Here is a 12,947-nt window from a genome sequence, read left to right on the forward strand (position 1 = left end):
ATTCAATATTATCATAATGAATGAGTCCTGCCTAAGTTTAATTTTAGCAGAACTATCTACACCACAGGCAGTCTTATTGTTTGTAATCAGTAGATTTTATTTGAGTTTGCAATGCAAAGTGCAATTTCAATACAAAGAAAGCATGTCTATGTGCAATGATGTACATTATATAATGTAGAAAGGGCACAGGATGTCTGAAAACCATCGGGGCAGGGCAAAAGATTTGAATACTTTGGGTTAGAAGTTAGCTTGAAGCTTGTATTACTCACCCATCTGTTCATTGCCTCGCAGATGCCAAATCTGTTCTTTTCTCATTTTACAAAAGCTCATTTAAATGCTCAAGCTCATTTCAAACATTGAGTTGATTCAGTATCACTCTTAGCTTTCATCAGTCTCCCATGATCATCTCCCATCTTTAGTTTCATCTGTGTCTGTGTCGTAGAAACATTCTATCTGTGTGTTGTGAGGATCATAAAGATAGTTCAGATGTTGACTGCTTGTATCTTGATTAGATATAGACTCCTCTTCCGGGCTGCTGTCATCTAAATTTGTTGCAATGTCCTCGTTAACATAATATATGTCTGAGCTTGAGGTGTTGTCCATCTCAGCTCCCAGACGTTCTTCTGACCCATTGTATTGACCTGGATCAAGTGTTAATGTGCTTAGAAGTGTTTGTAAGTTACTTACATCATGAATGTTTTGTACAGAACTTTCAGCTACTGAAACCTGAGGATCTAAATTAAGATCATCCGATTTTCTGGTACCATCTGTTTCAAAGCTTTCTGAATAATTAACGACAGGTTTGTCGGCCTCTGAAACCAAGGCTTTAGGGTTAATGATATATGTCTCTCTTTGAAAAATGGAGACCTCTGCTTGTGTAGTGTTTTGTGTGTCTGTTCGATCTCTTTCTTGACTTTCAGTTGAGTGTCTTTGTGTACTTTGTAGTTCAGACTTGAATCTGTGCTTTCCAGCTATTTTTTGGTTCCTTATTTCCAGTGGTTTTGCATGAATTCTGTCTTCTGTATTATGTGTTTCGTAGTCTCGGTTGACTATTTTTAGGTGCATATTGAGCATTTCTGACTCATTGCATATGTCATCACAGTATGAAGTGATTCTTTGTGATTGAATTTGAAATTCTTCTTCTGGGAGATCTGAATCATCATTTTCTAATTCACAATCCATGTCCATTTCTTCTAAATCGGTACAGATCTCCACCTCTGTTGTGAACGTAGTCTCTGTGTTTTCTTCACTCTCCTCATCCCATTCCCGAACCACAACGTAGTCATGAAATGACACAGTTTTATTGTTAAACCTGTTCACGGGCCTCCCGTTGGGCCGCAGTGCCAGATAATTGCGTCTTGGTTCCCGTAATGATTTGTTGAGGGTAACTGATGGTAAGTTCACAGATGATGATGGAGGTGGTTCCTCTGTTTTGGTGTAGATGCCCTGTTTGCCATAGAAAGGTGAGGCGGAGTGGTCGTACTCACTGAACACCTCGTTGTGATATGAGAACGTTTCCTCCACTAAAGTCATCGGTTGGCTCTGGTTCATCTGTCAGAGAAAAACTGTCACTCAGCTGGATTTAAAGTTGCTTCCCTGAAAACATTTCTATTGTTTAAAAGCACAAATACACAAGGGTTGCTATGGGAAATTTGAAGGTGCACTGAGTAATATTGTCCTTATTTTAAGGAGATTTAACATGATGCACCCTACTATTAGTATGCTACTATCAGTCTATGCTTTAAGAAACCATTCTTTTTCCACTTTTTACCTAAATGAAAATACAATGAGGTTCACTAAGGGGGAATGGAATAACATTAACTCACCATCCGGAACCATCTCAGACACTGGACATGGAATATTAAGAAAGGCAAAAAGATTCATTTGGAGAATTGTTTTTTAAGTGTTTAAAATTGTTAAAAATGGTTGAAATGTTCTTTTTGATGATGCAAAGCATCATTACTCTTATATTGCATGATCCTTCAGAAATCATTAATTATCCCAAACTAAAAATTATTAATATAGCTCCTTAAGCAGCACAACTATTTTCAAAAATGTTTCTTGAGCAACAAATCATCATATTAGAATGATTTCTGAAGGATCACCTGACACAGAAGACTGGAGTAATGATGCTGAAAATTCAGCTTTGCATCACAGGAATAAAATAAAATTTCAAGATATATTCAAATAGAAAACAGTAATTTAAAACTGTAATATTATTTCACAGTATTACAGTTTTTACTGTATTAAAACATTTAAAAAAATTAGAAGAAGCTCAAGGTTGAAGTTGTTACGTTTCTTATTTTTTGTTTCTTAATTTGTTCGGAACATATGAATATTGTGAACATGGTGATCATGAAAATTGCATTTTATTTTTATTTATTACTGTCCTGAATAAGCTATTTCACATAACAGATGTTTCTATATGCTCCACAAGTTGAAATAATAACTGAATTCACAAAAAAAATACCACATTCAAAAGTTTACATATTAAATCTTAACAATCTGTGTTGTTTCCTGGATGATTCATGTCTGTTTTTCTGTGTTGTGATAGTTGTTCATGAGTCTCTCGTTGGTCCTGAGCAAAATCCTCCAGCTCCTGCACATTCTTTGGTTTTCCAGCATCTTCTGCATATTTGAACCCTTTCCCATATTGACTGTATGGTATTGAGATCCATCTTTTCACACTGAGGACAACTGAGGGACTCATACACAGCTATTACAAAAGATGGAAACATTTACTGATACTCAAGACAGCAACACAATGCATAATATTATACAATATAAGTACAATTTACCCTGATCATCCAATTCAAAAAGATTACACCCCCCAGCCCCAGCTCTTAATGCATTGTGTTCCATTCTTGAGCATCAGTAAATGTTTTCACCTTATAAATAGTTATGTATGAGTCCCCCAATTGTCCCCCAAAAGGTCCAAATATGCAGAAGATGCTGCAAAACCAAAGAATGTGCAGGAGCTGGAGGATTTTTCTGCCCAGGAACAACGAAGGACTTATGAACAACTATCACAACACAGAAAGACAGCAGTGGATCATCCGGGAAATGACACACAGTATTAAGATTCAAGGGTATGTAAACTTTTGAACGGGGTCCTTTTTATAAATTCAGTTATTACTTTGTCTTATGGAGAATATATAAACATCTGTTATGTGAAATAGCTTATTCAGGACAGTATTAAATAAACAATAACATGCAATTTTCATGATCCCTCTTATTTTTTTTTTAATTATTAACATTTTGTATATTATTCAAGGGGCATGTAAATTTATGAGCACAATTGTATCTTGTCTTACCACATTAGGGTGTTTGTTGTCAGCCACACTGGTCCGGATGACATGATCCCGCTTCTCTCTGATCATCCGTATGCACCGCACCAGTGTAAATAAGGTAATGGCCAGCAGGATCAGACACACCCCTGCCACGCCCTCTGCCCTGCCCACTGTCTCACCTCTATACACATGCCCCGCCCCCAAAGGACCCTGTGGAACTTACAATACATTTGTGTATTATTTATTATGTCTACCAGTCAAAAGTTAAAAAAATCGTCAAATGTTGCTGAAATATCTTCTTATACTCACCAACACTAAATAAAAATACAGTAATAACAGTAATGTTGTGAAATATTATTACAATTTAAAATAACGTTCTCCTATTTGAATATATTTTAAAACTGGATTCATTCCTGTGACGCAAAACTGAATTCTTAGCAGCCCATACTTCTTCTTTGTTGTCACAGACTATCCTTCAGAAAACTTTTGACTGGTAGTTTATGTTATGGCAAGCTTTGCACAAACAGTGCTCACGTCTAGTTGTTTGCACACATTAAAAGATTTTTATTTTATATATTTGTTTATTCCTAATTAAGATTTTCTAGTACCTGGTTGGCCTTTCTGTAGAACTTCCACATGCAATGCAGCTTTAACAGTGTCTCCTGATTCCAGGTCAGTGGCTAGAACCTGCAACACATTCATCAGTTTTCTTATTTCAGACATTTTTGAGAATAGTATTAGAGTAATTGTTCAGATTCTGCCTATAAAAAATTTGGTGGTTAAACAATTTTCACTCTGAAATTACTAGCAAATTTCACAAATAATTACAAAGAGAAGGTAATTAACACATTGAATTAAATGTGAAATTTTGAAGTAGAAAGACTGAAGTAGTATTTTTTTAAATCATAAAGTGTATTTATGTAGTCTTATGTCATACCTCTAGGAAATATTTGTGTCCGGGGTGTAGCAGGCTGGTTTTAGCGATGAGCAGTCCTTCTTGTGTAATGTAAAAGAGCTGAGAGCTGTTGTGTTGGGAGTTTAGAGAATACTGCAGTCTGGGATTGAAGCCCTTTAACCCACAAACAGAAACATAACTCCATATTTCATGCAATGATTGTTAAACCAGTGTCTTTGTGATGTTGACACTGGGGTGTCACTGTAATGTGGTTTTGTAATGTTGTGATCTTGTTGAGTCACGTACCTCAGTGAAATCTTGATCCGTGGCTTCCAGGATAAGTAATTTATTGCCGTATGTCATGACGAGTGAGGCAGGATTTGCTCTCTCGCTGACAAAGCCATGGTATGTTGAACGACTAAATTGTGGTGGAAACCTGTTTTCTGCTAGGACCCTCACCAGAACTGTGGCTACTGCATATTTCAGAGGGTCATCCGTCTGAGCTGCCTGAGCAGAAACATCACAATGATTTCAGAAAGAAAAATTCATTTTTTTTTTTTTTTAGAAAAGTAATTTATTTTTATTTATTAGAATATTATTTCGATATTAAATTTACTGTAATATTAAATTTATAAATTTATTTTTATTTTCATTTTTATTTTATTTTTGTATTTATTTATTTATTTTTTCTTCACATTTTTGCTCTTTACTCTCAGACACACCATAACACGCAGTCTCAGTGTCGGGATCAGCAGCCTGTTCTCCACACGTCTGGTTAACCTCACCTCTCCAGAATTACTGTCAATGACAAATCTGCCATTATCTGCCCCTGTATTACAGCAGACACACATATATAATCAAAATTAGTTTCTTGCTCCAGGAGTTTGCTAAGGTTCAATGGCAGAGGAAGGAGAAGCACCTGACAGGATGGTGTACTTTACTGGTGTTCTGAGACCTTCATCACCATCCACAGCTTGAATCGGACCCGGAAAGAAATCCAAGACAATGTCCTGAGTGACAAATAAAGGATGATAAGAAGGAATCGGATATGTGTACAGATCTGGACTGCAGGTAGGCCAGACTAGCACATTCACTCTGAGTCTACGAAACCAGGCTGTTGAAGCACATGCAGAATGAGATCTGGCATTGTCTTGATCTAATAACCATGGACCTCCCATGAAAAACATCATCTTGATGGCAGTATATTTCTCTGTACAATCCCAATATATGCCTCCATGTCAATGGTACCTTCGCACATATGCTCTGCTGCACCCCCATACCATGACAGACGTTTGCTTTTGCTTCTGTTACAGATGAAAGTCTGGATGGTCCCTTTGGTCTTTGGGACTGAGAACTCTAAATTCATTTTTGTCGGAAACAAGTTGAAATGTGGACTCATCTGAGCATAGCTTTCTCCTAGAGTAATAGAGATTCAAGTTGCATTTCTTGATGCAGCAGCAGCAGACTGTGTTAAGTGACAGCAGTTTTCTGAAGTACTCCCGAGCCCATGTGGCTATATTTAACACCACAGCATGATGGTTTCTTATGCAATGCCATCTGAGGGCTCAAAGGTCAAGCACATTCAACTGAGGTTTCCTGCCTTGCCCTACATGTACTGTGATTTTTCTGGATTCCCTGAATCTTTTCACAATATTAGGTGTGGTAGTTGGTGAAAGACCTAATTTCTTTGCAATTTTGCATTGCAAAATGTGATTTTTGGTTTGTTGGATTAACTTCTTTCATTAAATTTGGCAAAAAGTGATGAGCCATGATCCAGCTTTGCTCACAAAGACTGAGATGCTCCTTTTATACCCAAACATGATACACTGACCTATTACCAATTCACCTGCTTACTGTGATCTGTTTCAGAACAGTTTAACGTGGATATTCTATAACCTTTTCACTTTTATTTTGCCTCTGTCCCAACTTTTTTGGAGCGTGTTGCATCCAAAAAAAAAAAAAAAATTAGTTCATATTTACAATATACATTTACAGTGCATTCAATGAAAACTTTCAGGGAAATCTTTTCTTTGTACGTTTGTCAATTAAATAAAAGTTAAAGAGAATTAACAAATCACAGATTCTTGATTTTATGCATTTTACAAAAAGTCCTAACATGGGATTGGGGTTGTATTTCAAATAAAAGCTGTTCTTTTGAATTCTCTATTCATCAAGGACTCCTGGGGGGGAAAAAAGTATGTTTCCACAAAAATATGAAGCAGCACAACTGTTTTCAAAATTGATGATACAGTAATAAGAAATGTTTTTAAGCCGCATATTAGAATGATTTCTGAAGGATCATGTAACACTACATTAAGATGTCTATATACATATATTACAGGGTTTACCTGCTCGTTCTCTGTGATGTTGGCGGTGTACAGAGGATTGGCGCATATGCGGTTGCTGTGATTGGCTGAGAGAAGAGTGCAAGGCTGGAACTGTGGGTACTGGTCGTCCCCATCTATCACACTGATGGTTATTGTTGCCGTTGTGTTGTAATGCTCTTTTGTGTTCGTTTCCTAAAGCCACATCAACGTCTGAGTAAATAACAGGTCAGTTTTTTTTGTCACTTTTTTTATCATAACCAAACATGTGTTTCTGTATGTGTTACCACTGCATAAAGAGTCAGTTGGAGCTGAGTTTTGATCTCATAGTCCAATGGCTTGTTGAGAACCACTTTGCCACTGTTGGGTAAGTCCACTCGAAAATACCTGGCATCAGGCTGGAAATACACAAACACAAGTCCACAGATTATAAAGCCCATATACCATAAGAAAAGGTTAAAAGGATAGTTCACAAAAATGATAATTCTGTAATCCTTTATTTATCCTCAAGTTATTCCAAACCTGTATGAATTTCTTTCTTTTTTTTTTTTGAACATGAAGGCAGATATTTTGAGTTTGTTGGGAAACAGACAATTGACGGTATAGCCATAATATTTTTTTCCATAGAAGTCAGTCACTACCGTCAACTGTTTTGGTTACCAAGGTACCCATTGACTTCCATAATATTTTTTTTCCATGAAACTCATACAGGTTTGGAACAACTTAAGGATGAGTAAATGATGACAGAATTTGGGTGAACTCTCTCTTTAAGTCAAACGAGGCTGCAGTAGGGCTAGCAGAAGGTTTCTACTGTGGATTTTGTGGATCTGATGAACTGTTTTGTTCACCTACTGATGTTTCATCGATGACGTATGTGAGTGTGTCTCCATCAGCATCTGTGGCCTGGACTGTAAACACTACAGAGTTCACCGCTGTCAACTGAACAAACACATCAAACAAACAGCAGAAGATGGGAGAAAATCTCAGGGATGGAGAAAATATATGCTTTTATACACAATATGCTGCTAAAAAGTTTGGGAATCAGTAAGACTTGAAAGTTTGTTTTTGAAAATCTCTAATGCTCACAAGAGCTGCATTTATTTGATCAAAAATACATTAATATTACAGTAATGTTGTGAAATATTATAACAATTTCAAATAACGGGTTTCTGATTTAAAGTGTAATTTATTCCTGTGACACAAAGCTGAATTTTCAGCATCATTACTCCAGTCTTCAGTGTCACATGCTCTTTCAGAAATCATTCTTATATGAAGATTTGCTGCAATATTTATTTTAAATATTGAAAACAGTTGTGCTGCTTCATATTCAAAAGAATAGCATTTATCTGAAATAGGAATCATCTTTATACATCTTTACTGTCACTTTCGATCAATTTAATTGATGATGAATAAAAATATTATTTTATATAGAAAGAAAGAAAGAGAGAGAGAGAGAGAGAGAGAGAGAGAGAGAGAGAGAGAAAGAGAGAGAGAAAGAGAGAGAGAGAGAGAGAGAGAGAGAGCGGAATTTGCATTGACCCCAAACCCTTGAACAATAGTGAATGTCTATACATTACAAACAAAGAGAATGTATGTTGTGTTTTGTTTTACCTCGCTGAGCTGCAGGGGTTGAACTGATCTTTGTAGAAACTCGGGTTTGTTGTCATTCTCATTCAGAACCTCTACCAAGATCCTGTGTTCAGCCTGACAGCAACATTATTTTTATTTGACAAGTGAAAATTGGATTGATGAATCCAGTTCTCTAAATGGATGCTGCTGTACGTCACAGATTATTCAACTTACCTGTAGGGCTTTATGTTCGTAACACCTTACAGTTGCTGTTAAAACTGTGCCGTGTATCTGTAATATCATTATAGACAAATCATATTAACAGTTTAAACAAAATCACGACAGAAGATGATAGTGTAAAGATTTTTTGGTTACACTTTATTTTAAGTTCCTTGTTACAGTGTAATTATACATTTAAGTACTGAGTAATATTATAACTACATGCACTACCTACATATGGGTAGGGATAGGGTAAGGGTTTTGTTGAGGGTTATTTGAATGTAATTATGCTTAATTTATTGTTATTATACAACAGTAAATACATGTACATGTAACCAGGACACCTTAAAATAAAGTGTAACCGATTTTGTTTTATGTTACCTCTCTATCAATAGTCCTAGTAGATGTTGAGTTCAGTCTAATGGTTCTTCCCTCCAGATAAAACCAATCAGCATCTTTTCCAGACAGTTTTAAGTGCAAATGATTGGATGATGGCTGTGCAGTGAAACTGAGGTTGGCAATAAAAGTTCCCATCAGGCTGTTCTCTTTTACTTTGGCAAACACGTCATGCCCATCGTCACAATTGCTGGCTGTCAAAAATAGACCCGTTATTTATTTAAATAACATTTTTCTTATATTTACAGTCTGCTGTAATGAAAATGTTGGTTGATTTCCATGTCTGGTTGATGGTAAATTGCTAATTTATCTGATGATGTTTTAATTTGTCAGTTATTAGATCATGTCTGATGCATTACTAGGAGCTTGTTGTTCAGCAAAGGCTGGACAGATTAGTTTGACTGGATTGTTGCCTGGATACTGCTTTGTTCTTAATTTTCAGTGGCGCATGGATTGGAATTTCCTAATTCCATAATTCCCTGCTCAAACAGAAGAAAATTCTTCCAGAACTGTATTCGCCTGTTGTACTCAATATTTAGCTGTGTGAGGTCAGTTGAAGTTGTATGGACGCATGCATGTCAAATATGTGAGTGTGTGTTTGTTTTTTGTGTGTGGTCTGTCTCTGTGTTTGTGTTTATACCAATTACAGAATGCCGGCTGACCGCAGAATATAGCTGGCAGAATATTAGAATCTTCCGCAGTGGCTGTTCACTGAAGATCAACCTCAAAACCATCTCTCACTGACAGGATAAAAAAAACAGGTATGTTAAAAATGACATATTGCATTACTGTACTGTATAATAATGAACTGGCTAATTTAGCTCGACAGAAGGAACTGGCTTAAATGGACCTAAATGCAGCCTGAAAATATATATTGCTTTTATGTTTAGAAGATCCGGAGTAACATGACCTTTAAATGGTTTTTTTTTAGCAAACAGCCCTGCTCCTTTAAGACCCATAAATCTGTTCTCAGCAGACAGATAAGCCTTCTTACGTGCAAACACCCAAACACACACTCTTACTTACACAGAGCTATTATAGCTAACTAAAACTGTGCTTATTTAGTTTTAAATAAAAATAAATGTTAACTGAAATAAAATACAGAACAAAACATTAAAAATCTCCAAAAAAAAAAAAAAAAAAGTCAGCTAGTTGCTAGGGCAACATTCCTTATTTTAATTTAGTTAAACATGATGTACTAAAATAATTAAACTGAAATAAAAATGTTAAATATATATATATATATATATATATATATATATATATATATATATATATATATATATATATATATATATATATCTAGACATGTAGACAAAATAATAAAAATACTATTAAATTTTAACAAAATATTAATTAAAACTATAATAGTATCGCAATTATACAAAGATAGTACTGTGCACAACATGCAGCACTTGTCTTTCATTTTTTATGCATATTCATTCAAATGACATCCTTTGAAATCTGGAATTATTGTTAGAATTGTATTTATATAATATCATAAACATTTGGTAATATTTCACATTATCAGGAGTATTCATTTAGCTCTATCAAACTGAATCAATACAAATTGTTTTATATCCTTATATTACAACATTTGGCTTATAACTGGATTTTTTTTTTATCCCACATGACTTGCTTTAAGCAAAAGAAGAGGATTAAAAGTGGATTAAAGCCTGAAAAATCTGAAAAATAATCACATAATTATATAAAACTTTTTTTGCTTCCACCATTGTGTCAATGTGAAGACAAGCACTCGTGCTAAGATGTGTGAACATGCATACAGATCTTTTAAAGTTATGTTTGCCACCAGTTATACAAGACTATTACACAAGTCATTTGGGGCATCTCACTCTCTCTTATACAGAAGTAAAGACAAGCCAAAAATAGACTTCAGGACCATTTGAGCTCACAAAACCTGGTCATGCTTTGTTCTCCTATTATTTTGATTATGCACTATTGCATTTAAGACAAAGACAAGAAAGCATGTCATCCTACCTGTCCCATCTAACTGTTCTTCAGGTCCAGATGTCCAGATTTTCTCTCCAAAGTTACATTATTACCATCCACAGAACTCTTTATTTTGGATGTGACCGTGTAAGAGAGAGTTTGAGTACAGAGTTTGTGTGTGACTTGTGTGTGAGAGTCCACCACATGTCAGTGTTTGGATGAGTTGCGAGCAGTGGATTAGTCTAAGGTTTAGTGTCCAAACTCATTGGCTCAGAGCCAAGTTAAGAGGTCAGAACAAATGCCTTTGCTTGGTCTAACCATCATCCCAGGTCTAACCAATAGCATCGCTTCACTCCTGGCCAATCAGATAACAGTATTCTAAGATGGACAGTAGTACCCTTTAAGGAAAACTGTGTCATAATGATTAATCAATATGCATATACTGTACCGCATAATCAAGCAAATACAGTGACGTACAAATGCCTGGGACCACACTGAAAATCTGGGATTCAAAATCTGGAAATGAACAGAAATGTTTGAATGTAATTGATTGAAATAACTGTTATGAATATTTAAAACAATTTTTCTGTAGTGGTTTCAGACTTTGAAAGACAGACAGACAAACAGACAGACAGATAGATAGATAGATTCTGAACTGTAAGAAAAAAACCTAGATAATGCCAATGTTCCTTAGATCTGTAAAGCACGCAATGAAATGCATAATTCAAAATATGGGTAACACACCTGTAAAAAAAAATAATAATAAAAAAAAAAAAATAAGAAAACATTCTGTCATTTTAACCCAAAACATTGGGCAGTAATTTTAGGGACTTTTGTCAGAGTATGTACTGTATTTCACACAAATGTTTTCAGGATCCTGATGGTAAAGTGTAACAGCCTGTGTCTTGTGTTAATCTGGCCTATTTTTGTCTCATCCTAGTGTATACCTTATGCTTTAATAAACCCTGACAGAGAAGCACTTACATACACACACACATACATACACTAATAGAGTTGACTTGGAAACACACTGTAAATAAAGGCAGGTAGTGTTTAGGAGGCTGAAATAGTGTCCTCGTTTTAACCAATTAGACATCAGAAACAAAGGTCATCTGAGTGGTATTTTACACTAATGACTTACTTTGTGAAGCTAAATCATAATTACAGACACAAACGAAATGATTTTTTCCCTCTAAATCGAGGGTTTGAAAAGTAAAAAAAAAAATTACTTGGTAAAAAAAAAAAATCCAAGATGTAGATGAGTCTGTTTCTTCATCTGAACAGATTTGGAGAAATGTAGCATAACATCATTTGCTCACCAGTGGATGCACTGCAGTGAATGGGTGCCGTCAAAATGAGAGTCCAAACAGCTGATAAAAACATCACAATAATCCACAGACTACAGTCCATCAGTTAACATCTTGGGAGGTGAAAATATGTGTTTGTAAGAAACAAATCCATCACTGAGCTGATTTTATCTTCAATTGCTTACGGCACATATGAGTCCTGAAGAAACTATTCCTTTAACTGACCGATCAACTCATATACAATCAGGATTTCACGGCATAGAAAGATTGTTCACTTATATATTTTTGTTTGTTTGTTTTTGGCTCCTTTGCCTTTGAATACCATTTTTTTGTACATACTATGGTACTTTCATAAATACCATGGTATTAAAACTACTAGAAAATACTGTAAGGGTATAGATTATTATTAATTTAGAAGTTAAAATGTATATTACTTCACATATATTCTCATTTTTATTACCTGTATGATATCATATATTATCATAATTCGTATTTAATCGTTTTTGAATGCACATGATCTGTTTAGCATTCCATAATGTTTGTATAACCTTTTAGTAGACATTATGTTTTAATTAAACTGTTTTGTTTTTCACTAAAAGTTAAGGATTTAAGGCGTTCTAGCAGCCTAGAAAACCGGAAATGTTTAGCTGAAAGTCGAAAGTCTATTTTTTTCTATTGGCTGCAGAGGAGGAGGATCAGAGAAGCACCGATCACAGGAGAGAGCTGCAGTCTCCTCCGACTGTCACATTTACAGCGTTCATTTCACTCGCAGAGGACTGAAAAGAACGAAACTTTGCCTTGTTTTTTTTTTGTTTGGAGGCGACAGGAAACCTCGAACCCTCCAGCCAAACAAACGAAAACAAGTCCAGATGTTTCATGTCTGAGGGTCGCTGTCATACGAGACCAGACCAGAGGACTCATCCAGCTCTTCATCCGAGATCTCGCTTCATGTATTGATTTTCTTTTTCTTTTAATGAATTTAAAATCATTTTCTTCT

The 12,947-nt window shown here is 35.5% G+C and overlaps 2 protein-coding genes across 2 annotated transcripts in view; one reads left to right on the forward strand and one right to left on the reverse strand.

Annotated features, from left to right (window-relative positions):
• Positions 1-4: 4 nt before the first annotated feature.
• On the reverse strand, positions 5-11,029 carry LOC109065287 (protocadherin beta-10). The gene is made up of 16 exons (XM_042744460.1): positions 10,692-11,029; positions 9,334-9,433; positions 8,679-8,887; positions 8,313-8,369; positions 8,121-8,213; positions 7,362-7,448; positions 6,797-6,907; positions 6,534-6,704; positions 5,105-5,195; positions 4,908-5,014; positions 4,492-4,692; positions 4,228-4,359; positions 3,899-3,977; positions 3,315-3,508; positions 1,827-1,847; positions 5-1,551 (listed from the first exon to the last, which is right to left on the reverse strand). Exons 2-16 carry the CDS (start codon positions 9,425-9,427, stop codon positions 403-405), a joined length of 2,796 nt encoding a protein of 931 aa, XP_042600394.1. The 5' UTR covers positions 9,428-9,433; positions 10,692-11,029; the 3' UTR covers positions 5-402.
• Positions 11,030-12,633: 1,604 nt separating this feature from the next.
• Positions 12,634-12,947, forward strand: part of LOC109109422 (kielin cysteine rich BMP regulator) — a 37,471-nt gene continuing 37,157 nt past the window's right edge. Inside the window, exon 1 of the mRNA XM_042743618.1 lies at positions 12,634-12,900. The gene's annotated coding sequence lies outside the window, so the exon portion shown is untranslated. The remainder of the gene's footprint in view (positions 12,901-12,947) is intronic.

The sequence above is a fragment of the Cyprinus carpio genome, chromosome B18 (genome assembly GCF_018340385.1).
Source record: "Cyprinus carpio isolate SPL01 chromosome B18, ASM1834038v1, whole genome shotgun sequence".
Classification (NCBI taxonomy): domain Eukaryota; kingdom Metazoa; phylum Chordata; class Actinopteri; order Cypriniformes; family Cyprinidae; genus Cyprinus; species Cyprinus carpio.

What these genes read in the sequence shown, in the direction of transcription:
- LOC109065287 (XM_042744460.1), bottom strand. Translation starts at nt 9,427, where the DNA reads ATGGTTTTGAGGTTGATCTTCAGTGAACAGCCACTGCGGAAGATTCTA. An exon ending in CAGCCGGCATTCTGTAATTG is followed by an intron (nt 8,888 to 9,333) that starts GTATAAACACAA and finishes TATTTTTGACAG; the next exon opens with CCAGCAATTGTGACGATGGG. An exon ending in ACATCACAGAGAACGAGCAG is followed by an intron (nt 5,196 to 6,533) that starts GTAAACCCTGTA and finishes TTTGTCACTCAG; the next exon opens with GACATTGTCTTGGATTTCTT.